Source organism: Lichenostomus cassidix, chromosome 2 (genome assembly GCF_008360975.1).
Source record: "Lichenostomus cassidix isolate B80296 chromosome 2, HeHo_3.0, whole genome shotgun sequence".
NCBI classification, from domain to species: domain Eukaryota; kingdom Metazoa; phylum Chordata; class Aves; order Passeriformes; family Meliphagidae; genus Lichenostomus; species Lichenostomus cassidix.
In genome coordinates this window covers 127,307,768-127,333,555 of record NC_139482.1, presented here as the reverse complement: position 1 = coordinate 127,333,555, position 25,788 = coordinate 127,307,768, and the positions used below count along the sequence as shown (strand labels likewise).

At 38.5% G+C, this 25,788-nt stretch overlaps 1 protein-coding gene across 4 annotated transcripts in view; it reads left to right on the top strand.

Moving 5' to 3' along the window:
- Window positions 1-25,788, top strand: part of RUNX1T1 (RUNX1 partner transcriptional co-repressor 1) — a 115,438-nt gene that overhangs the window by 27,715 nt on the left and 61,935 nt on the right. The window contains exon 2 of one of the 4 annotated variants that reach the window (XM_085053183.1): window positions 19,821-19,938. The exons of 2 other annotated variants lie outside the window; for them this stretch is intronic. Coding sequence is in view for 1 of the 2 variants with exons in the window: in XM_085053181.1 (XP_084909307.1) it covers window positions 8,159-8,165 (7 nt within the window). In the remaining variant the exon portion in view is untranslated. Of the gene's footprint in view, window positions 1-7,954; window positions 8,166-19,820; window positions 19,939-25,788 lie in introns of those variants that run through there. One more of the 4 variants, XM_085053181.1, reaches the window with a different exon arrangement.

Here is a 25,788-nt window from a genome sequence, read left to right as displayed (position 1 = left end):
CTGGTTGTTACTGTTCAATTTATATGCTAATTATGGATAATATTTTATGGTAATACTCACAGCTTGAAATTCTGGAACTTTTTAGCTGTCAAGGTTAGAGGAGGTGGGACAGGATAAATGTCCAAGGGTAGCTGGAGCAGAGACAGGTCATGTAGTGAGTTGGAGAAGAGAGATGTGTGCCAGAGTGAGAAGGTGGCTCCAGAATTATGAATTTAGGAGTAGATCTGATGGCAGAGAGAAAACAGAGGGCAGTGATTGCAAAAGTGGGAGAAAAATGTTATGGAAGGTGTAACTAAGGAAACAATGGAAAGAAAAAGATTTGACTAAAATCAGTAGCTTGCTTTTGTCACTTAAAAATGATAATGCTTTTCTACCATCAAGGGTTGAATGAATCTGTGTACTGATTCTGCTGTGTTTCCAGTAGCTGAACTGCATTAGACCAGTTCATTTGATAATACTGCTTGTCATTTTAGCAATTACGGGTCTGCCAGTGGGTTGTCCTATTATAACTGTGAGAAAACCCATCCATAAAGGAACCACTGTTCTGTTAGGATGTAGCTCTCATCATGTAAAAATGTGTCCCCCCTGCCTTTGTTCCATTAGACCTCCTAATTCATCAGGGAAACTGAAGATACTTGATGATGAGGTGACTTTCTCACCTGGCTCTGGAAAGTGAATAACTTAAATGGGGAAATAATGCTTAGCTGTCCTAGATATGCTGAACTATTTATTTACAGTCTTCATTCACTTGCCCTCTTGAAATTACTCAGTAGTTGGCAGATGTCATACTAAAATAAAGCATTAATAGTAAACACCAACATGCTGTTCAATGGCACTGCTGTGATGTTATGGGCACTACTGTGTGTATAAAAACATAACCAGACGTGCAGAACGGCCAGGTTTCCAGCCCATTACAGTGGAGGCCAGTGCAAAGATTTTGCTACCTGATGTAAGACTAAGTTTTAATTTTTGAATTCTTGTCAGTGTGTTTTACAAGCACAATCTTATCTTTATATTGTTGGGAAAATATATATATATGTTGAATAAAACTATTGATTTCCCTTATTTTTTGGATGACTTTTGTGGTTTGCAAATTTATATTGAGCTCATCAGGAACAATAGCTTTATGTGAAGGCCCCTTTGAACAAAGTTTTTGTACTATTATGAATGTAGTAAATAAATACAAATTGGTCAATAAATGACAAAAGGTTGAAGAAGGGAGGTCAATATGTAAGAATATTTGCATATAAACCATTTCCCCCTTGTTGAAAACGGCAGTATGAGCATAAATAAATGTTTTGTATTGCTGTGTATTTGCTCCACCTGGTGGATTTTCCTGAAAGTGTTTTTAATTTTTCTAATAAGGGGAAGTTCTCTTTAATATAAAAGACATTTCCCAGCGTAAAGACAACTAACTATTCTATTTCTTTCTCTCTCCTTTTCTTTTCTTTTCTTTCTTTTCTTTTTCTTTTCTTTTCTTTTCTTTTCTTTTCTTTTCTTTTCTTTTCTTTTCTTTTCTTTTCTTTTTCTTTTTCTTTTTCTTTTTCTTTTTCTTTTTCTTTTTCTTTTTCTTTTTCTTTTTCTTTTTCTTTTTCTTTCTTTTTTTCTTGCACTGCAATACACAGATTTGGGGAAAGAAAATATAATTTGATATTTGACTTGGCCACACTTTGTCAGCACAGAGATCTCTATGAAAGCGTAGCATTCCAAATCCATTAGTAATTACAGTTTATTCTTGGGCTTATTTAGAGTATTCTTGGACTCATCTAGAGATTAGTAATTGCTAAGTCCAAGTCTGTGGCTTGTAGAGTTAAATGTGATCAGTGAAAGTGAGGATTTACTATGAGTTCCACCCCCTGCTGCCTCCCCCAGTTTTGAGCCCCTCAATGAGAAGTAGCAGTGTTATCAAAAAAGTGAGTTACTATGCTTAAGTGTTAGTGCTGTACATCAGCATAAAATCTGTCTGTCATTAAGCTAGCTTTGCAAACATTGTTTTCTTTGGAATTCTTAAGGACTCAGTTATGCTTTGATCATCTCATTGTTCTCCTTAGGTTATTTTTTTCCTTTAGAGTGTAATGTCTCCCTAACAGAAGGTGAAGTTTAGAAAATAGTGTCTCCATATGCAAGGGATTTGGAGACCTTTTTATTGTCTTTAAAAATGTCATTCATAGTCCTCATTAGCATTTATTGTTGCAAGCATACAAGCAGAAAATGTGAAATTGGTATGTCATGAATAGCTCCACAGAGCTCTAGAGCCCTGAAATTTTGCCTGCAGTGTGGTGTGGGGCAGGCATTGAGAGAAAGCTGGCCAGATGGCTGCCAGCACAGAGCAGAGCTGCAGGTTTTTGTCTCTGGTGCTGAGAGGAGGGAAAGTTCACTGGAGCATACGCTATCACCCCGTGCATTTTAACAAAACTAACTCGCCATCAGTCAAAACGGGGAGGTGGTGACATTGAAACAAAAGTTTTCAATATAATGTAACAATCCTTGTCAAATGAATAAAATATGTTTAGTTAGTGTCACAAATATTGACATGTTACTGAGAAAAATGCAAGGCTCAGATTTACGGCTAGTTGTAGATATGCTTTCACACAAATATGCTCTACATTATCTTTATTATGAAGATCCTATACATTGAAAAGACATCGATTAGAGGTCAAAACTTGGGTTAATATACTACAGCAGGAGGAGTTTCCCTACCCATGTTAAATGAACAAACACTCTGAGCTTCAAGTCAAAAAGCAACTGATAGCTTGAAAACCCTTTTTTCCTTCCCTTCCCTTCTTCACCCCCTCCCCCCTTCTTTCAGTATCTTAAAATATGGCCATAGTTCAGCAGGAGCAGATATTCTCTTCCAGGCTTGTGTAGGTCACACTGAATGTGTTCTTTCTCTGTTAGTGAGACAGCATCATTGGTATTTTCTTTCAGAAATATTTCAAATCAATATCAAATTTTCTAAAGTGCTTGAGTGGTGTCTATGCACAGATGGTGTAGTAATTTTCTTTGAAGTCAAATGATGATAGAAATTAGCAGTCAATTCTAATTTACTTTACCCACATTGTAGAAAATAGAGTATTTAATAAAAATGTGAGGCAAAACTTGTTTAGCCTAGATGAAATGAAACAAGTAGACAACAAGACAGGTACACTTATGTGTGAGTTTTTCCATGTAAGTGTTCTTACTAAAACGTATATAGAGGGCGAAAGAGCATGTATTCTTTAAGGCCTGAAGCCTATGTTGTCCCTCCTATTCTGAGTCAGTGAATTTTTTGTGGAACTATTCTTCCATGTTAGGTCTTAATGTAAATTTTCATTGTTTTAAAACCTGAAATGTGCCTGAAATGTCCCTAGAATTTCTAAATGTTCAACAAGAATTAATTTTTTTTTTTGTTTTTCCGATCAAAAAGCAGTAGGCAAATTAGGTTGTTAAGTGTAATCCACTGTCAAGGCTGCCTTTTCTTGAAAATAGATGATTTAAAATACTCTTTGGAGTATTGTTGAAATATGTATATAACTTAGGAGTTTTCTTAACTGAAAAGAGATGAATGCTTTCTCAATTCCAGTGAGTTTAATCCATTACTTGAGGTAACATCATGAACAGTTTTAGACAACCAAGAATATTTTCTTCCCACCTTGGTTACTCTGTGTTTCAACTGCTCAGTGTTTGATTTGTGTAGGTAATCTCAATTAGTCTGTATTTCACAGAGCAGTGTATGTTTTAAATGTCCCATTTGTCTTTTCAGAAGTCCAGAAAGCCTTGCCAGTAAGGAAATGCTTAGGGAAATGTTTCGTGTTATCTGGCAAATGTTTTGTGTTGCATGCATAAAGAGCTGCTGTTAACAGATAAGCACATATCCTATTGGAATACTTAAATTCCATTTCCAAGCAAAGAATTAGAAGTTTATAGAGAAGTGCCTTTCTTGGATAGCTTGAGGCTTTTGTGGTAGTGTGGTAAAACCAAGGAAGGCTAGGTACAATATCATGGAAAAAGTTGCACTGAGGGTCCCATTGCACTGGGTGGTCTGCCGTTGCACCAGGCGATTGGAGACACTTGGGCATCAAGAAATTAGTGAGCTTCTCCTGTAGGTGTTGCCTTTACTGTACTTTGGTTGGATAGTCAACTGAATAAAGTTAAGAAAGCATCCAGAATTGGTTGTCCCCTGCATCAGCTCCACAGCTCACACATTAGGTGGGTTTGCCCTGTCAGTGGGATGCCTTAAGAAAACACTAATAGCTTCCAGCTGGGTGGAAAATCAAAACGTTTTGGGGCTGACAAAACTAGTAGATTTGAATTTGAAAGCCCAGCTAATGCCTCCATTTTTATTTACCACTCGCCCATAAAAGATTATTTTCCAATATGTCAGCCTCATTTGGTGGCCAGTGGTCTGAAAGTGAAAGTGGAACAAGCAAGCGGGGAAATCTGGACATTAGTGAGTCCGCCCTTTCAAGCTGGTGTGCCACTTTGTGGAATGGCCTTCCCTGAGATTGGGGGGGTCCTAATGACCATTCATCAATGCTCGTTGACTGATCATTGAGTGCCTTCTCATTCAGTTTATCAAGTCTTGCACATAAAAAGTCAGAATAAGCATTATTCAGCTTTGTTAAAGCCAACTAGGAGTAAAATGCTCCATTTGAACCCATTTTGCCCTTGGTTTTTCACTTTGTTAATGCAGTCCTGCTTAAATGAGTGCTTTTATTTGGTCTGTTAGAATATCTGAAACTATTAATTCTCTTGTATTGAATAGCTGGTGGCAGGCCAGAGCAGATGGGGTAGAAAACTATTTGGTTGGGTGTATTGCTTTCAATTAGGATCAATGAGGTTTCAGCTCCTTTGAATTAACTCACTTAATACCCACTGTGTGAAGTCACAATGTATCACAACAGTCTGCTATAAGTAGAGCGGGAAGTTGAGAAGTCCTACAGAAAAGCTTTGAGTTAAATTCTTCCTTCACTGTTAACAGAGAGCTTTCATTAACTACAGATGTGTTTCAGTGGACTTCCAGTCCCTGTTATTAAGCTGGGTTTGCACAAAAGGCAATCTCTGTACTTTTAAGTGTTGGTCATTAGGAATTTCCCTTTTCCATCAGATCCATATCTTGGCTACCTTATGTCATCTGCTGCATAAAAATCTTTTTTCTTCCCCTTCAAATATAAGACTTGGGAGACTGGTTTGCCTTCTCTTCCCATTTTCAAAATAAGAACTCCTAGAGGATGATTTAAAATTATTTTGTAAAGAATTTTGAGTGATGGTCAAAGAAGGAGCTGTTGCACAGCCAGGATGATGTAACGTAATGTGCACAATAAAGAAACTGGCCCTAGATTGTCTTGTGGATTTTTCACTCTCTGTGTATCCCTTTCATTTTGGTCATATTCTGACTCTTGTGATGCAGCAGGACTGTTCTGTGTTAAAACCACTGCATTTCCTTTCTTGGTGGAGAATAAAACCATTTTACAGAATGGGCTGTCCACTCCTGCTTGGCCTCCTAAAATTTCAGACCTGGTGCAAAAACCCTTAGGGCAAGCTTTAGGTGACTGTATTGAAAATGGAGGTGGGGAAAGCAAAGAAATATCCACAGATACCTCTTCAGGGAGGACTGCCAAATGGGTTGCAGCCTGCCTCAGTGTATTAAATAATGAGAGGGAAGAACTATTCATGCAGCTGGCTGCTTGAGAAAATGCTGAAGTAGTCTCAGATGCACAGGCATTCTGTTAGCCCCTTCCATGCACAGACTTCTAGGTGAGAATCTCCAGGGATCCAGGTTTTGTTGACGTGGATCAATTTAAGTGGCAATTACTGTAGTCAGATAACAGCTTAAAAAGGCTTTTTACACACAGAAAAAAGATGCATAATCACACAGCATATGGAAGTTCAATTTTGTGAGCCATGGTCTGTGGATTTACAATGTACTGATATTAAGACCTTCTTTTAAGAGTGAATATTGTTCGGTTTTATTAAAATGTGTCATACCTTTGACACATTACTTTCTGCTCTGAAGCTGATTCAGGCTGCATCTATGTTGATGAAAGGTTGCGTTTCCAACTGTGAAAATGTTTTTCCTTTCTTGAAGAGTACAGCATTACAAAGGAAAAACAACGTAGCAAATACAATACTAACTGACTGGTTTTAAATAGTGCATCGAATAATAAAACCAAAAGGACAGTAAAATCTTTAAAGGCCTTGTTGGCACAGACTTTACTTGTCTCAGTTTCCCTTGCTTCTCTCCCTTTGCCCCTCTGCTTTTCCCCTGCTTCGTGAAAGCGGGCTGTCATGAAAACGCTTTCATGTTTTGGTGTTTCTCTTGGACTCTCTGACACTCAAAAATCCATTATAGAGAACTTCATTACGATAGATGTCTGATGAAGAAAAGACCTGCCTCAAGTAGCAGACACATTAGATTGTTAGTGCTGGGCTGTTTATTGGGGTGGGGAAGCTGCGCCTTTTCTTTTTGCTAGTCTTGGATTTGCCAGTCCTGTATTTGGAGTTTCTCTCCTATTTAAATGAAACTTAAGGGTGCCACTTTGATTGTGTTAAAAAGATATTATGGAAATATCAGTAAATTAAGTGATTCATTTTCTTGAAGTGAGAAATGTTCATGAGTTCAGTCCGGACATTAGGAGGGACTGTTATTTTCTGCTTAATTTTGCATGTGTGTCCTTTTCCTAAACAGATCTTTATCAGGCTCTGTGGTAGCTAGAGGAAGGAAGAGGAAGGCCTAAAAGCAGAGTTGTTTCTGTGTAACAGAGGCAGAAGATGGCATAACGCAAAATCGGGGGGGTGCATAAATAAGTACACAAGGACAGACCTTACACTGAGAAGATCTGACTGAGTATAGTTGCCTTCCCATAAAGGGTTTGAATGTATAATGCAAAGGCAAAGTCAGAACCAGGACCCACATGCTAGTTGCTAGAGAAATGCTTGTTACTAAAGGAAGCTTTTGCAAGTGCTGAATGGGAGGAGAGTTTTAAAAGAGACGGTATTTTTTCTTGTGCCTGGAATTTTGTGCAAAGCTGTATGTGCTACAGAAGGCATGCGAGTCAAGCGTATGTTTCTTCTAAGAGGCAAAGATGTTTTACAAAGGACTAAAGAGGGACTGCTGAGAAGAAAATAGCCAGCTTTAGATAAAGCACTATAACAAAGACTTGTAGTTTTATGTATCATGGTGTCCATTAAAGCTTAATAGGGAAGAGTGAATTGAACCTAGCCAGGCATACCTTATTCATGTGAAGGATAAGGGGTGCAGGAAATCAGAAATTGGGAGGACATGATTGTTTAGCTTTTGAAAAAGCTTTACAGGGAAGATTTTGTTTTCATCCCCCATGGATCACTATGCAAGGTAAAGGAGAGTAAGCTGCAAATGTTTGGAACATATCAATGGAAGAATCCCAGGGGGTTAAAAGCACCACAGTAAAATATAAGTGGTCTGCTTTCTAAGTGTGTTCTATTTTACACATACTACTGTGGATCTGAGAGAGGGAGTGATTTTGATACTCCGTTCCCTATAGTAAAGGAGAATAATAATGACATAAGTGTGGGAAGAGGAGGGGGGATTGTCTTGTATATTCTTGTGCATGTTTTGAATTTCCAGCTAAATAAACAAACGTAGTCCTATGGAGTGCAAAATTATGGCTGTTAAAATAAAGAATGAATTTGTTTCCACGTTTGGAGGAGAGCTGTTTCAAAGTGATGCTTTTTCTTTAATTGTTGTCAGCAGAGGAAAGGGTTAACTTTTAAAGAAAAAATGAATAATTCAGTGTTTGGCTTATCACTCTGCATTTTAGTTTCTATTCTTTGGTCATCTGGAACTTGGTGTGAAAGGTAGAGTAAAAGGAGTCAGCTGAGGGGAGCCGGGGTTGTGATAATTTGCACACACATCCCTGTCATTGTTCTGCCTGAAGAGACAGGGCTGGGTTCAAGGCCACATGTGCTCCTGTCATCATTCACATTTCTGCTCCAAGTGCAATACAGAGTGTCAGCTCTCCATCTGTCTTTGCCTGGCAAACGCACGCGCCCAGCATCCTGCCTCCAGCTACGCTGCCACAGCCAGTTCTGATGGCCCTCCTCGCTTCTCTCTGTTCATTCCAGAACAGGAGGCACTGAGCCCTAAATAAGCTTGCTTTTAGGAGAGAGCCATTTACAGTGTGGTATATTTTATCCAAGGATGCCTGGTGAGTCAAAATTATTGCAGCTCTTTCGGTTCTAAATGAGGAAACGCTAATCGTTTTTTTGATAGTATATTTTCCCTCTCTCTTTTTTTCTTTTCTCTTTTAATATAGAGGGTGATTTGCAAGCTGATACGGGTACGGAGCGATCGCGGATGCTAATTCTGTTGTGTATGTGTTTGGGGGAGGGGAATTTGTGCAAGTGAGCTGCTAGAGATGATACTTACAGCAGGACTGGATGTTTCAATGAAAAGGGATAGAAATAGCAGAAAGTCACCAGCTTTGTTGGTGCAGGTCTCTGCACAGGGGATAATTTTTAGCAGAGAGAAATACGGCTTCGGGCTGGCTTTCATGATTGTCAGCTGCACCTTGAATCTGCAAACATTTGATCGTTGGAGATCATTCATAGCATTTACCCATCAGCTGAAATTATCTCTGTGAAAAGCTGTTTATGTTGGAGAAGTGAGGGAGATTTATAAAACAGATTATTCCAGCCTTGTCCTAAATTGTAGTCGGTCACTGTCACCAGGCAAAGCACCGAAATATGTTGATTCAAAATAAAACAATAAAAAAATCTGCTGAATTAGAGGAATTGCTGTGGAGCCGAGAATTATAATAGGTTGGTTTCCTCAGGAAAATATTACCCTTGGATTTTACATTCATTTGTCTAATTGATAAGTGTTATTGCCAATAAAAACGCTTCTATGGAGGCTGATTTGTCTAAGGGGTTTTGTGAGATGCTTGACCACGACTGAGTAGATTGAATTTGTTGTGTTTTGTTTGTGTTTTTTTCCCCCTTTGGTAAGGACTGGAGAAAGCCATGTGCCTGATTATAACAGCCTGTGTTCTGGATAAAAAAAAGACAGGGCTAGAGATCCTACAGCTGGCTGGTTCTTGTGGATTATTTGGGTAGGACAGGCAGAAGAGGCTATGCTTGATCACAGAGAGTCTGTACACCTCGCAGATGGTGTTTTGAAACAGTATCTGCCAGTTTACTGCAGCCACAGTTGCATGTAGGTATTGCCAGTTGTTGGAAGAATGTTTTCCTTTTAGGAATTTTTTATATACAGTCGTACCCTACTGCTGGTATGTTTGCTGATCCTGTGATTGTTACAAGAAAGTGGTCTCTGTTTGCTCAAAGCACAAGGTTAAGAGGATTTATATGGTTGAAATATGGGCAAATTAATTTACATAGATAACAACTGAGGACTGTGAAAGGTCAATTTAACCCTTTAAATGTCAGATTTGATTTGCATGCATTGCATTCCTGGGAATGTGGTCTTCATTAGAAATAGCATGGTAATTCATTAATTAGGAAAACTGTGCATTGTGCATAATTTGAATCTACTGATGTTTCCCTTATGTTTGTATGAAACTCATCTTCTCATGTGGTTTACTATTTCTGTGTTTTATCAAGATATTTAAGTGTACTAAAATGACACAATCTTATCAGTTTTGATCCTTGTGTGCATTATTTTGGGCTATTGGCAAACTGTTGGAATGCTTAGAGTGGACATTTTTGAAAATCTATTAAGCCTTTGGCATTTAAATTACTTAATCTACCTGCTGGTTAAAATTTCATGCATCTTTAATCAAAATGGCATGTGCTACACTCAAGTATGTATACCCTTATCAATACTCGTTAAGCTTTACCATTAAATAAATCTTTTATTTGCAGCATTCTCTTAAAGCAGTAGCAAGCAAGAAGTGTGTTTTAATGTCAGCTTTGAGTGTTAGAAAACCTTGCACTTGGATACAGAGAATACACTAACAGCTGTGACTGGGAGCATGTGCCAGAATGGAGATACTTGAACAGATCTGACACTTGGCTATTTTTGACACCCATCTGCACTTTTTTACTCTCCTCTAGGATGAACTGCCTCTCAATCTGTTCACAGCATATTTTAGCCCTTTGATATTGTGGTGTTGTGTTTTTTCAAATGGGCATTATTAGCCATCTGGGGCAGATTTTGTATTTTAAAAGTAAGCACATTATGTACAGGAGATTAAAAGGATGTGTATTTTTATGTAATCTGATATTATGTCAGTGCCTTTTGTGTATGTGTGAAGTCTTGATTTCAGAACCATCCCTTTAGTGATTCTGACATCTGAAGCCCTTCTTTTGGGGAAAGAACAGGAAGTAATAAAGACGGGCTCTGGTTTATGTGTGGTGATAACAATTACACAAACTAAATTTGCCCTTCAAAGACAGATTGCTCGTACTGTTATAATTGCGACTGGGCGCTCACCTCCTCGCTCCCCTGTCGGGGCAAAGCGACAGCAGCGGGGCTGGCTAATGAAGCGCTGTAAAAGCCATTCAGACCTCTGTGAAGGCACTGCTGCAACTCTGAGAAAAGTCTCTATAAAGATAATCCCGTTAACATGCAGCTTGCCATAACCAAGTTAACCATTTTGTCATTTTGTGTAGTGAACTCTAGGAAGCGTTTATCTCTAAATAATTATTCCTGGGGGAATAGTGTTCAAATCTAATGCTGTATACCAGTTTCTCTGATTACTGTGAATGTGGTGGTTGGTTTCTTTTTTTCTTTTTCTTTTTTTTTTTAGTACTGTTTATTCCAGACTTTATTTATGAAACATTACAAATCTATCAGTCATTTTATAGTACTTTCAAAGAACAGATGTTGGCCTACAAAATGCTTTATTATTGCCCATGGCAGTGTTCAGCATGGTTTCCTTAAAAGGACAATCAGTGATCACAGTCATTGTAGCCCAGAAATAATGCTGCTCTTTCAGAAGATGGCCTGGTATTAGGTCAGACCACCCTTTCTTTACTTCTGCTCTCCAGATGTGGCTGCAACTATTTTTTTTTTTAAGTTCATGTTTCAAAAAAAATGGGTTTGTTTTCAAAATCTGGTTTTACTTAAGATATCTCCATCCTGGAGTGCATTTCATAAATTGCCCACATATTTTTCTTAGCAGAGAACTTAACTGGCTGTAATTTTTAACACATGGCCACATCATGTGATATTTTCAAAACATTTGCACACAGCTTTAAGAAGGTCCCGGCAGAAATGATCCATCATCTCACAGCCAGCCCATTTCTTAACAGCATATCTGCATTTTCCATTTAGCAGAGCTGTATATTATTAGCTTACATTTTGGGTAGTAAAACAGTGTATTGCTGATTGTAAAACATGGACTTTATTATCTGCTGAAAATTGATTTGGCATTTATAGCCACTGTGTACTAGAGCGGCTTTCTGGTTTTAACATTAGTGCTTGCAAGTGATGATTTGTTTAAAGAACAGAAACAAAATTGCAGTGGACATAACTGTTAGTGTCCTAGTAACTGAATATTTGGATTATCCACCTGTTTTCTAAATACATGCATCTAAATGCTGTTACACAGCAAAAGTGTCCTAACAGTCCATTAACTGACTCGTTCTGTTCTAAGTTGCAGTTGCTATGCTGTTATATTAGGATGATTCTGTGTCTTACAAAACAAGCTTCCTGCCAAATGGGGAAAATGTGTCTGGAAATACTTAAGTCTGAGTGTTAACTTTGCATCATTATTCCAATCATCCTACGTAAGGACTTTATCTTCTTCAGAATTGAGCTACGAGTGAAAAGCTCTTTCCCTAGGAGGGCTGTGGGTCACTGGGTTCTTCAGATATCTGTGGTAAGGTTGGGAGGCAACATGTGATGACTTGCTTTTCACAGTATTAAAGTTTCTTCGTCTTTTATGGTAGTAATAAATTCCAAAGTCTGCATAAATTTATTACTCTTATTTTCAACCCATGAGGCTGTGAACTGCCTTGTGCTACACATGCATGGAAAGTAACTAACACATCATGGAATGCAGGTCATGCTACAGGAATAGCTTTAACATATATATGTGTATGTGTGGATGTATATATATACAGTATGTGTGTTTTATATATACACACACACACACACACGTGTGCACACACACACACACATACACATACATATTTTATTGGAGTCTGAAACACTCTTCCTGAAAGGGTTTTGTGCTTTATAATTCAGACCCTTAGCCACAGAAAAACAAACAAGTCAGCTTCTCAGGACAGGTACTTTCCTTTAGCCACCAGGGTTTTTAGCATCTATCGCATCTCAGTTTGAAGATTTTGAGCTCACATGTTTAAGGCATGATCATCATGGCTTGCAAATCAATGTGATCTGTGTATATATGATTTGAAAAGACAACTTGAATTTTGCATAAAATGCAATTATGTGATGTACCGATTTAAACTCCAGAGAGAGAAATTGATACATCTAAGAGTAGAGGACATGATTCCTGGTCCTTTTCAGGACATATACATATACCTGTACCAATTTTCTGATTTGTTTGCTTCATCCTTGTTTCTTCCAAGTATGTACATCAGGGATAATGGTAAAAAAATCAGCTAAAGCCTGATATTTTGCTTCCACGTCACAAAACAGCTTCTGCACTTGAAGCAGTAGCTGCCTTCCAAATCCAAAGTGCCATGTCTCTAACTCTCCTCATTCCCTGCTTCATCACTTTTATAGCTTTAAAGTTTCACGAGCATGTCAAGCTGCATCTGTGTGTGGCAGGTTCTCCCTCAGTATTGATAGGGTTAAGCAGCCCAGTGCTGAGATCACACCAATGTCTTTTTGGAGTTGAAGAATTTCTGTGTCTTGAGTTGTTCACACAGTTGGATCTGGTAGGTAGTCTCAGAGGTGCATATTTAGAAATGTTGGTCTCTTCACAAGTGTAGGCTTACTTTTTATTCCCAGAAATGTGTGGCGTAAAATGGAGCATAGAGCCAGCAATGCTGAGGCGAGTAGAGATTAAATTGGGAAAAACATAGGGCACAGCAGTGCTTGGATTTTCACTTACATGCAGACACAGTCTAGCCATATTGGCCCACTTGGCAAGGCTTATTTCTTTCAATATCCTGCTATGCTAACTCCACGTTCATGCAGTTCCCCTGTGAAGCTGGTGAAGCCATTGCCACATTGTACCATTCTATCTATATTCACTGGCTCAACTCTCCAGGAGCTCAGCCATCTCTGCACCAAGTTGCATTTTTGTGATATACATTTGTTCTTTCTGCCTCATGTACATGAGAGTCAGCAGATGAAGAGCAGGACCAGTGCAGGAGTCACTTCCAACCTTGCTGCTGTTGATCCTGAGCCATGTTCCCTCCTAATGTGTTTCTTGTTCACTTCTTGGGTAGGACAAGAGTGTTGGAGATTACTCACATAAACTGCTAATGGGCAGTAGCATTCCCCACTGTCAAGGGAATATGTTCCAGACCTGAGCTTGAACAAGCAAGAGGATTTGAATTTGTGTGTTTCACTTCCAGAGTGAGGCTTCCACTCCGAAGACTTGCAAAAAAATTTCAAAGCTCGCTCTTCCATCTTGCCTAGCTGTGTCTTATACAAACCAGTTCTGCTTACCAATCTTCTGAAGGTGAGGATATGGACAGCTTTTCTGGAGGAGAGAGTAATGCTGTGGATCCCATGTGTCCAAGTTACTTAAGCCCTTGAAAGGCAGGAGTAAAGAATCCTATCGCCTAAATCAGCCTATCCTATCGTTATTTTTCTGTTGGTGAGCTGTAGGGAGTTGCTAGTTAAATATAATAAACTTTACATAATCTTTTTTGTCATGAGCTGTCTATAGCTAATGGGAGGGTGTAGAGAAGATGGACAGAGCCAAACTTTTATTGAGGTGCATAGTGACAAAGATAAGAGGCGAAAGGCACAAGTGATAGACCATGATAAAATCTAAGTAGCTACCTGGAAAAAAAATTCTTCACCGTAATGATGGTCAGACATTAAAACTGTTTTTTCAGAGAGGCAGTGGTATTTTCATTGTTGAAGATCCTGTATTGGACAAACCTGTGACAGCTTGATCTAAACTTCACATGCTACAAGGCAAAACGGCACAGACTGTCTCATCTCCTAAGGTCACTACAGCTTGCGTAATGATTCTTTGTTCTGCTGGATGTGTTAACTGTTCTGGATACCCACTCTGAGGTGCTTCAGCCCTGTGCTCTGTGCAGGAGAACAGAGTAGCCCGTGGCACTGGTCTCTGTGTTGTGTTTCAGGGGTAATTTCAGCAGTGTTGGGCTTTGGGCACCTAAAGTGATTCACAGAATCTGGTCTGAAACTATAACTTGATCTGTAGCTTTCTGAATGGACTTTGTGTGCTGGTAGAAGAGCAGAATTGTCAGGTTCTGCTGGTTGAAAGGGCTGCGCCTCCTTTCTCTGGCAGCTCATGAAGCTGTGCTTCCTTATACCAGAGCTGAATTTATTTCTCTGTGCTGGTTTTTTTATTGTTTTATTTTTATTTTTTCTCTACTAGTAATTTTTTGTTTACTGCAAGTTATAGGCAGAGTGTGGAGAAGAAGAAGTTAAGGCTCACTGTGAGCCTTAACTGCAGAACAATTTGAGACAAGTTGCTGGAGATCTTGGGATTTGAGAAGAGACTCTTCAACTGAAGGTTCACAGACCTCTTAGTTTTGTCCCTGTGCTGCAGCACACCACCTGTTAGTAATGTTCCTGCAGCTGGTTTAAAGCTGTTGTGTCAGAAGAGACACTGAACCGATCCAACTTCTAAAAGTCTCCTGCCCAAATTCTTATGGCATGAAACTACAGCCTTGAGCTTTCCCATTATGTTGTGTAATGAGTTGTGGATTTATTTCTGCTTCTTCTTGCTCTTGGGATCTGGCAATCTTTGTGAAATTTTCATGAGGAAAAATTACTTGGTAGGACCCATACATCTGAATTTATTAATATTATCCACCCAGATATTTAGGTATTAATGTGGATAAATGTTCTGGAGCTGTGCCTATGACTTAACTGTGCTTTTAAACAGGCACAAAGTGTAAGTCAAAGGTGACAGGAAATCTTTCTGAAGTTCGGACGGAAATACCATCAGCAGTGGACACAGTTATTAAGAGTACTGCTCATATGGTTTTCATTCATTATGGACATCCCTTTGGAAGCAGACTGTAACAAGCTCTGCCATATTTTTGCATGTTGACAATACTGAGCTGACAAAGACCAAAAGAAGTGTGGAATAGAAGAGTGAAAGGAATTGGTATTGATCACCTCCTGGAGGAAAAGCTGAGGATTAAGGAAGAAAAATGCATTGTGGTAACTCTTCAAGTGTACTGCAAATTTGTGCAGATCTGCTGTAGGGTCAGGGCAATATAATTCTTCATTTAAAAAAGGGATTGCAATAATGAACTGAGATTTGAAAGAAGTGGCATTTGCATATGCTTAAGTAACTGCAGTGAAGTTTGAAATGATGATTCAAGAAGCAGGAATATGTTTTACCTTTCAAAGTCCATTGCCCTTTCTAGCTTATCAATACATCTTTTCTGTTGTTTAAGGCGCTACTCTTGTCTTCCTTAAGTCACTTGGAAAGCATATCTAAAATTTAACTTGGTGCTTTTTCGGTTCTAACGCTATATTGGAAGTTTCTTTATGTACTTATAATCCTCTTCTCCAAGCCTTGGGAGCCTTCCTGTGTATCTCCAGTGCAGATTCTTGTAGTTCCCCTGATTCTCTGTAGTTTCTCTCTGATTCTTATAGCGATGCTGAGTTCAGTGTCTTACTGTCCTCCTGTTTTGAAACCACATCCTACTAAAGGAGTAATCTCCCAGTTTAGCGATACAGGGCTTTTCCCCTTCTTTTGGATCTCTCCTTAATATGTATTTTGTGAGTCATGCAAGCACACATGACTCAAATACTCTTCCTGCCACAAGATTGCGGTTTGGAAAATGTGTGCACTCGCATCATAGGAGAATGCAGCCATAATTCGATTCTTGCTTCTAAACTGTGCATTCCAAATATATTCTGGTGGCCCTTTTAAGCCAGAGCAATAAGCATGTGTACATAGCCTTGAATTTTCATTGTAGTTGTTTTATAGTCAATATGAATACCATCTACACAGATTTTCCTATATGTGACTTCCTCATATAATTTATTGAATTTTTAAGAGAATCTTTTTAAAGGGATTTTGTGCCTTGCAGCGCACCAGCCACATCTTCCGTGGTTAGCAAATACAAATTAACATTTATTGTTTTAATTTTATTTTTCCAGTCCATTTCACCACATAATTGTTGATTGCGTAATTATATCTGCTAGATTTGCAGGCACTTATTTGTACTCTATTTAGGAGAAAGTTTGTCTAACTGAAATTTAGAAGAGGTCATTTTCTGTGACAGTGTTACTGTTTCTAATTTTCATTGTTTGGAACTGTACTAGGTACACTATTTTTTGACATTTTAGACTATAAACACTGCAATGTACAAAAATGGTCTTTACAAAACAGGGATATGCAATAATCCCTTTTTTTCCGAAAGAATTGGGATTTCTGTCAGTTTTGAAAGTGAAATCCTAAGTGAAACACAGGGACTTGTAACATAGTAAAGAAAGCAGAAAGATGCTCATTAAAGCAACTATGGTTATATTTGTAAAAGGATGGGTGTAATTAGATATCCAGCAAGGTCACTGTCATTTCACAGCTTTGAAAGTCATCAGTTTTCTTCTTGGAAACTAGTTTGCAACAGAGTTTACTGCCTCTTGGGCTCAGTGTTTTTATTTTTCATTTTTCCACTGGCAGGAGGAAGACAGCTAAGTTTCTAGAACTGAAGTGGTCCACATTGGTTGAGTTCATCCTTCTGTGGCACTGTAGGATCTCCTGACTTTAGGGTCCTGAAAGACAGAGAGCTTCTGTCAATCTCATCTGTATTAGCTCTTACAAGTAATTTAAATTACTTCATTAAAATCAATATTTGATTATTTTACACTGAGTTCACCATTTGACTGCATTGCATCTTCAGAAGCAAAAGCAAAGTCCCTTGCAGTTTTTAAAGGGGATCTATGCAGTGAGGAGTGTATATTTTTCTTTTCTGAATTCCTATTAACCAATGTGAACACTTCATTGTGCCCATAAAAATGGAGAAGTGACATGGTGGCCTTTTAAAAAATACTATCTGTGTCTCATATTAAATTTTTAAAGTATTTTGAAGAATGCTTATCATGTTTTGTTAATTTACTTGCATATCTCTTTACATTATTCTCTGATTGTAAAAGCAAATGTGTATTTTGCTTTTATATAGTCATTGAGTGAGTCTGCTGCATAGGAGATGAATCTGTGCATGAAACTTGGATAGAGAGCTTGGTATGAAAGCAGAGTCTAGAGAGCATGTATAGCGAATTCTCTGCTTGGGAAGCCAGTGTTACAGCCTTTCTATGCCCTCTTCAGACTCCTCTGCATAGACAGTCATATCTTGGGTTTGATTTGCATGGTTGCTTGTCAGCTAACCAGCCAGTTTTCTTCCTGTGACATGTCAATCAGTAGAGTAGTAATTTCCAGTTCCTTTCATTGTGAGGAAGGAAAGTAATGGTATTTAATCTTCTGACACCAGCAGAAACAGAATCCTTTCATTTATTGCTGCCTTAAAGGTTTTGCTTCAAACTGCTCTTGAGAGTCTGTAAAAGCTCCAAAGGTAAAAATACTACCTAAATTTAAGGTATTGACCTGCATCTCTCTGTAGAGCCGTGAGAGAAATTATATACTCTTTCCTTAGTTAACTTCTATATTCTCTCAGAAAGGCTTTGTGGATGCTGCTGAGGAACTTGCTTTTTCTTGAAGGAATACAGAAAATCTTGATGCCTTGATTTCAGCCTGACAGCAGTAGATATGATTGCATGTTTTTGTCTGAGGCATTGGTTCAAGACAGTATTGAAATAATGAGTGTCTATTGCTTAATAACCAGGAATGCTTAATAGTTTTGTCACAAGTGTTTTTCTTTTTGGAGGCTGTAAGTGTTTCCGCTGTCTTGCCACACTAGATATAGAATAGATGCCTTGATGAGTTACCCAGTGGGGATTGTGCTGCAGAAATAGATGCTTACTGAATCAAAATCAAACTTTTGGGTCTCCTTTAGCCATTACACTAAAGCTGTTGGATTTTAAATATGTCTGCTTACAAGTGTGGGTATGTGCACATTGTTGCATGCAATTGCTGGCTTTTGGAGGGCTTTTTGCCACAAAATAATATGATGATGCAGATGTTCTGATATTGTTCTTGAAAACAGCTGATGGTGGATCTGATGCTGAAAGCTGATGAGCAACCAGCATATATCATCATCTTCTGATCCAAACCAGTTCCTTTGGGAGTCAGCTCTACTGTTTCAGCATGTTGTAATTAAATTGAGTGCTGTTAAGGTGTCAGAAATTACTTCATAACACAGGATAATGGACTTAAATAGACTTATTTGCACATTGCAAATCATAATTTAGCAAATTACCCTTAAATGCTATATATTAAGAAACAAAACAAGTCCCCCAATATTCAGTAGGAAAAGAAAAAGGAGAAAAAACTGGTCTGATTTCTGACTCGGTCCTTGAGACATCTTTGCATTAAAGCCTATCTGGACTTAATAAATGCTAGAATAATGCCTGTTATTTCTGAATAACAATCATAACATGCTTCTTTTGAAAGAAAAGGATAACTGTTACTTGGTTTTAGTTAGGATTGGAGGTGTGGTGGAAAATCCCTGTCAACCAGACCTTCAATTAGCTGGAAAAATACTTCTAATACATGCAACAGATAACTTCTGTATCTAGCTCTTACAAGGTTTTGAGCAATGTTAATGCCCAGAAAAGTTCATGTGAGTTGTGAATGCTCAGCATCTTGTAGAATTAGACTGTATTTATGAGAAGGCTAATTTTGTTAGAAAAAGGATGGATTTACGTGCATAGTGAGAGCTGTTTGTAGATCAGCAGGTGGTTCCTAAAATATCAGAAAATGGCAAAATGTTTACTGATGTGATTTCTCTCTGAAAAACAAACCTGTTTAAAAATACTTGAACATTCAAACTTCAAATGCTTAAAGCTGATTTGCTTTTCTTCAGCCATCTCTGATCTTTCTTACTTGTGTTTTGAATTCACAGGCTCTTAATTTTCCGTTTTGAGGACCTTATTTTGCATTCTGAAGAGTGTAGTAACAGGAAAAGAAAAAGAAAATAATTTTCTTCCAAACCATGTATTTCAACAGGAGGTTTATTTCTATGAATAGATAAGAAAAGTTCAGGTGATACCAGAAAATATGTGTTTTTATTTTGTATGCCTACGCACATACTTTCATACAGAAAACTAGATCACATTTCTCTTTAGTAATACAAAACCTGCTTGAGACTGAATTAATAAATGATGCGAAGCAGTATTAAAATTCCCCATGTCTTTCGAATTGTACGTGACAGCTTCAAGCAATTTGTCAGTCGTAAAAGCCAAGGAATGTCATTAGAATAATATATATTTTAAAAAATCAAAATCCTGTAAGCTAATTTGCCTGTGTGCCATTTTCTTACTCCAGTTTAAAATTAAAGCCTGCCCCTAGCCTATAAATAGCTGTTGAAATGTGTGCATCTTCTCTGAAAAGGTTTCCAGTGTGGTGAAAATGGGAATTAAGTTCAAAGATCTTTAATCCAGTTTCCTCTGTTTTATTTGATTACTTGGAAAATCTTTTCCTTTGCTGCTGTCCCCCAGTTTTTCATTTACCCATAGTACTGAGGGGGAAATTTGTGCTGTGCTGTTTATACATAATTTAAAACTATTGTGCTAGCTTTAAACCCAAAGTCTTTCTTCATCTATCATTTATCTCATGATGTTATCTTTTGTACTCGGTACCCTTCAGTAAGCACAGCCTGACACGTCTTGTGGCCTTTACCTTCTGCGATAAAAAAGATTGAAAAGATGCTTGGCACCACCTGGTGAAGATGAGGCAACCCTGGAGAACTGTGCTTCGGGAGCAGGTGACTGATGCTACGAAATGTGCCAGTCTGGGGACACAGCTGAGGGGTTGTAGTAGGGAAGGGGGAGGGGAGGGGAAGAAAAAAAAAGAGCAGGAACATTAATACATCTTCCTGAGGTTTGATGGGACATACACTGCCTACTGTTCCATCTGGTGCTTATGATAGCATGGCATATTAGCATGCTGCAAGTTCATAATGTATTCAGGGCGAGAAAACACCACTTGCATACCAATTGAGGCATCCTCTTTCTCAGAGCTGCTTTTGAATTTCAATGATGTTTATGCCTCCTAAGCCATGACTGTGCGGAGCATTTCCGCTTGTGGAGAAATAACAGCAGTGAGGGATTCTGGCTCATGTGGCTTTTCTTTCCTCTCTATTTTTCTCCCTTTTTTTTTAGTTCTTTTCTTCCTGCTATCTTCTTCCAATTTGTTTTGTTTGGGGAAGACTGAAGATGGCTTGAGGTTTTTAAACTAGCTAATTACAGAGCTTCTGTTAATATTACATTAGCTTCTTTTTAAGGTTGTAGTCTATTGTCTTTTTGCTTATCTCAAAATGCTTAAATGTACTTTTACGACAGTTTGATGAAATTACTCTAAAAGCCAGTGTCATGAAGCATTTAGAAAACAGCACATTGCAATTCTGCTTTATATTCAGATTGCCTGTATTACTGAATCAAAAAACAAACAATACCCCGAATTCCACATTTCATGGTACATTATTTGTGCCCTGTGTCTTCAAAGACTTGATTTTCACTTGAAGTGTGCAACATAATAGGATAAGTATCTGAAGTTGAGCAGGTATGTAAGTCTTTGTAGTAGTGAGGTCTTTTTATTGATTTCTTGCAGGAAATGCACTGATATGTTCGTTTTATTTCTCCCTACCCTGTCCTCTTTGAAACTCTGCTGAGATTGACACTTGACTGGAGACAATCTCAAAACTCCGCCATAGACACTCTTGACTGCACATTTTGTTTCTGAACTTGTCAAAGACTGTGATCTCTTTATGGCTCAGTGCTGTGAATTGCTCTGCAGCCCTCCTTCCAGTGGGTTTTCAAAATGTGAAGTTTACACATAGGGTAGGGTATTTGATGTGGGATTTTCAAGTGGCTGGAGCAATACATGAGTGTGAGTCTTATTGGCTTTGTTGATGACTGAGCTTCTAAACTGCTTCACATGTCTTGAAAGTCCTACCCCAGAAAAGGAGACTACACTTGCTGCTTGTCATGTTTTAACCCCAACTGGCAACTAAGTCCCATACAGCTTCTTGCTTTGCTCCCTGCCAACAGGTTGAGTGGAAGAGAATTGAAAAGGTAGAAATGAGAATATTCATGGATTGAGATAAGAACAATTTAATAATTGAAATAAAATAGTAATAGTAATTATAATAATAATAACAATAACAATAGTGATAATTGTAATAAAAGGTAAAATAGCAAAGAGAGAGAAATAAAACCCAAGAAAGTGAATTGATACAATTGCTCACCACCAACTGACTGATACCCAGCCAGTCCCCAAGCAGCAGCCTCCCAGCCAACCTTCTTCCTAGGCTTATTGCTAAGCATGACATCACATGGTGTGGGATGTCTCTTGGGTCAGTTGGGGTCAGCTGTCCCAGCTGTGTTCCCTCCCAACTCCTAGTGCACCCCCAGCCTGCTTGCTGCTGGGAGGGGTGAGAAGCAGAGAAGGCCCTGACTCTGTGTAAGCCCAGCTCAGCTGTAGCTAAAATGTTCCTGTTACCAGCACTGATTCCAGCCCAAATCCAAAACACAGCCCTACGTTAGCTGCTAAGAAAAAAATCGCGTCTACCCCATCACACTGCTTGAAGAGTGAAGAATATTAAAACAGCATCTCTAGTACAAACCCACTTAATTACTGCATTTTGTATCTAGTCCTCTACCTGCACAGCTGGACTCTTGCTGCTGTGGTTTGAGGCTTTAGCTTAATCTTTAATGCATATGACTGTCATGCTAATACAACTTTAATAAAAATGTACTAGGTAGCACTTTGAACTCCTTCGCTCTAATTTAGTATTAATCCATTTGATTACTAGAAAAGGAAAGATCTTGCTCTAGTTCTGATCCATTCTTTCAAATACATACAGCCATGACTTTTATAAATATATATCTTTAGACATTCATTTTACTACTCTTGCACAGATAAGAAACGAAAAATGCATTACTTATTGTGACAAAGAATAAATTGACTTACTTTGGTTTTCTATCTGAATATCTGTTGTCTGATGGCTTAAGAACATCCCTTGTTTATTGATAGTGCTTTTAGACCTAGATATTGAAGCCTTAGCTTAAATGGTAATTTTTTTTCTCTTAATATATTCAGGAAGACTAATGTTACTGAATAGGAATGTGGAGGAGGTAGTGTGGGTTATTCAAGCAAGTTTAGTCAGCACTTACAAGATTCTTGAAATGATTCTTGATGTCCTACAGAACTGTTAACATCTGCATGGCTTGTGAGAAGAGCCACATTTATTGCAGCTGTATGCTAGCTAGAATGCAAAATAAAAGGGGGGGATCAGAGTTAAGAATGAAGCAGCTGGCTTTTGGTACAGAGATTTATAATTCTACTCTCATTACAGACTGACAGTAAACTCTACTTGGACTCTTTCGAATCTGCTTCTTTGAGATGGCAGGTTGAAGGCTTGGGAATTCAGCTTGGGAATTTAGATGCAGTCCAACAAAATATACATAGTTTAAAAGAAAACAAAGCTTTTAGATAAATAATCACAAATGGAAGTTCAGCCTTTTGAGGAGCTGTTTGTTCCAGTGGGACATAACATGATGTAGAGCACATGTTTAAAGTTGAAATGGAAGAAAGAAAGAAAGAAAGAAAGAAAGAAAGAAAGAAAGAAAGAAAGAAAGAAAGAAAGAAAGAAAGAAAGAAAGAAAGAAAGAAGGAAAGAGAAAGAAGAGAAAGAGAGAGAGAGAGAGAGAGAGAGAAAGAAAGAAAGAAAGAAAGAAAGAAAGAAAGAAAGAAAGACAAATATAGATTGTTCTAAATATTAGAGGGGAGCAATCGACAGAAGGCTGCTGGTTCCCTACAGAACCAATGAGGTCATACACCTTCTTGTTCCTGTTCTTTTAAGGGTTTAGGGTTTCTGAAGGAAAGATCTGTTGAGAGATCCCAGCATCCCAGGCCTGACTGAACAGTGTAATAGTATCTCAGTGTGTTTGGTTTTACCACTTCTCTGTTTTTGTGCTAGAAGAGAAAGAGAAGAACAAGCAGTATCAGGGTCCCATTTTCTATTTCACTTCTTTCTGTAAAAAATCCATACACATGTTTCCAGAATCAGGGGTTTTTGTCCAAGTTTCGTACCCTCCTTGCCCATTTCTTTCTCAGTTGTTGAGACAGATTTAAACATAAGCTAGGTCAATATTTGTTAGTTGTCAATATCTTTGTTCCGTTTCAGTTAAGATCAAAGATTTTTATAGTTTTGTTTTGTTATTTATTTGATATTAATGAAAATTTATAATGTCTTATGTTTCCTTTGCTTAATGTAGCTTGGGATGCTTCCTCTTACCTTTGTTTTCCCTGCACATTTTAAGTGAATCTATTCTGGTTTTGCTCAGTTAATTTCTTTACAACCTGCCCAAGCCATTCACAGTGGGAGTGCCAGGATCTGTTTTTGTCTCCTGCTGTTTCGTAACAACCTCAGCAAGTGAGGAAACTGCACGTCTATACTCCTGTACTTTATTACTCTCCTTAAATGGTGCTTCTGAATAGTTTTCTAATATTTTTGTAAACCAAAACCTACTGCTTGTTCATTTGTTGCAATGGCACAGCTACCCATTAAGAAACAGGGCCAAGAAGGACCATTGAGGTGAAGAGCATCCTGATGTTGTTTTAATGAGTTCATTGGGGTATCTTTATCTACTCACTGTCTACTTTATCTGCTCACTCAATGTTTCTGCTCTCCATATTGTGTTCTATTGCAGATGTCCACTCTGATAGTCTACTATGATTTTTATCTCTGCTGTCTAGTCTTAGACTTTTGATGGTTAAACTTGTTGTTATTTATTATAGTATGGGGCATTGTGAGAGCTCTAACATATGATTGCTGCCTCCTTTCCATTCTCCTGACACCAGAGCACAGGCAAAAGGAAATTTTTTAACATTTCATTTATGAAGATGGCTGCATTTGATTCATCAGTGTTCACCACCTCATACTTTTTAGTTTCTGAAAGTTTATTTCCACTTGGTGGTTTGGAAACACATTTTATCTTAATTTTGTGCAGATTGTTGGCACTGAACAGAATTGTGTGCAAACCCAAGTAGCTCTTTAAGTCAGGGCTCATAATCACCTTTGGAAATGACCTGTTAAGTTTCTAATAGGTCATTTGTATGCACAGTTACTGAAGCTACTTGCAAAAATTATGGAAAAGATAATGGATAGGAACTCATTTGGGGACAGTTGTTCTTGTTAACTGCTTAGTATTTCGTCCAGGTACACCTATTTTCCCATTTTTTAATTTTCATAATTTCCGAGTTTGCCATGGATAGTTGTTGCAGTTCAGTTCTTCATTTCTTCATATCCAAACAGTTCAAAGCTTACCAGACAAGTACTGATGCGTTTTACATCTTCTATTCCAAGAAGACCATAAAGAAATATGTTCTCACAGGAGATACCAATGCAGTCACTCTCTTTCTATGGTTTTCAATTGTCTCTGTCCTTGGGATTTAGCTTTCTTAACACATATGTGGTGCTGAAGGGATTTTATAAAGATCTATGCAAGCCACCCTAGTATTTTTTTCCTTTATTTCTTCCCTGCTTGCCGTTTTATCTCTCTGACTGATTATAGGTGTGAAGGAAATGCCAAGTTTTGTCAGGTTTTCTGTGTTTTGGTACAAAAAGGAAATGGTGTTATATTTTGTTGGGGTATTTACAAGTTCATGCCATCGCCACATGGCTATAGTTGTGTGTGCACAATCCAGGTTTCTGTGACTAGATACAGTGTGAGCTGTAGGCATGACACTGCTTATTGAGTTGCTTGTTGCAATTCCACTTTTGGAATATTTCACATAGAAAGCTATCACCAAAGCAGGGCAAGGTGAGGGAGAGGTGCAGTTGGGGGCGGGGGGGAGGGGAACAACCAACTTCTTTGACTGGGGTGAGAGATGACACTAGGAGGCACTGAAAAAGTCTTTTGTTGTAGCCAGCGATGTCTATTTGCTCTTTTGAGAAAGAAGCTATTACAGCTGATTTTTGGAGACAACTGCTTAACATCCTGTTGGTACTGTGGGCACAGAATAGCCCATACTGCCGTGTACACACACCAGTGCCATAGGCTTTCCTTTACATCCCGTGGCTGAAGATGCAGGACAGAACTTTCCTCGGAGCATCTCACGGCAATTTCCCGTTCGCTGTGCTCTCGGGCAGGGCTGTCCCCGCGCCGCCGCACTGTGTCAGCTCCCTCTAGCGGCCGCACTGCCCGCGGCCGTTCCCGGCACTGCCCTCCCCGCAGGGCTTCCATCCTTCTGGGCTATGGGCTTCTTTTTCTCATCCAAATGGCCTTTCTTCTGGTTAATTCATCTCTCAGGGATACAAATGTATATGTCCAAGTAGGCCCTAAGCCAAATGTAGGGTGTTTCTATAGCACAGAGAGCGTTAAATCTGCGTTTCGTGAGATTTTTCTCGGATATGACAAAACCATATCAGAAAGGGTTAAGTGCATCTGCATTGAACATTCACAGTTCAAATGCATCAGACTTCTTTACTTTGTCAATATTTCGCTTGCACTTGTATCCTTGAGTGGTTTCTCTCTGGTGTCTGACTTCTCACCCTGCAGTTTCCCCTCCATTTAACACTCCAGTGTAATTGAAGGCTCTTTCCCTCTTA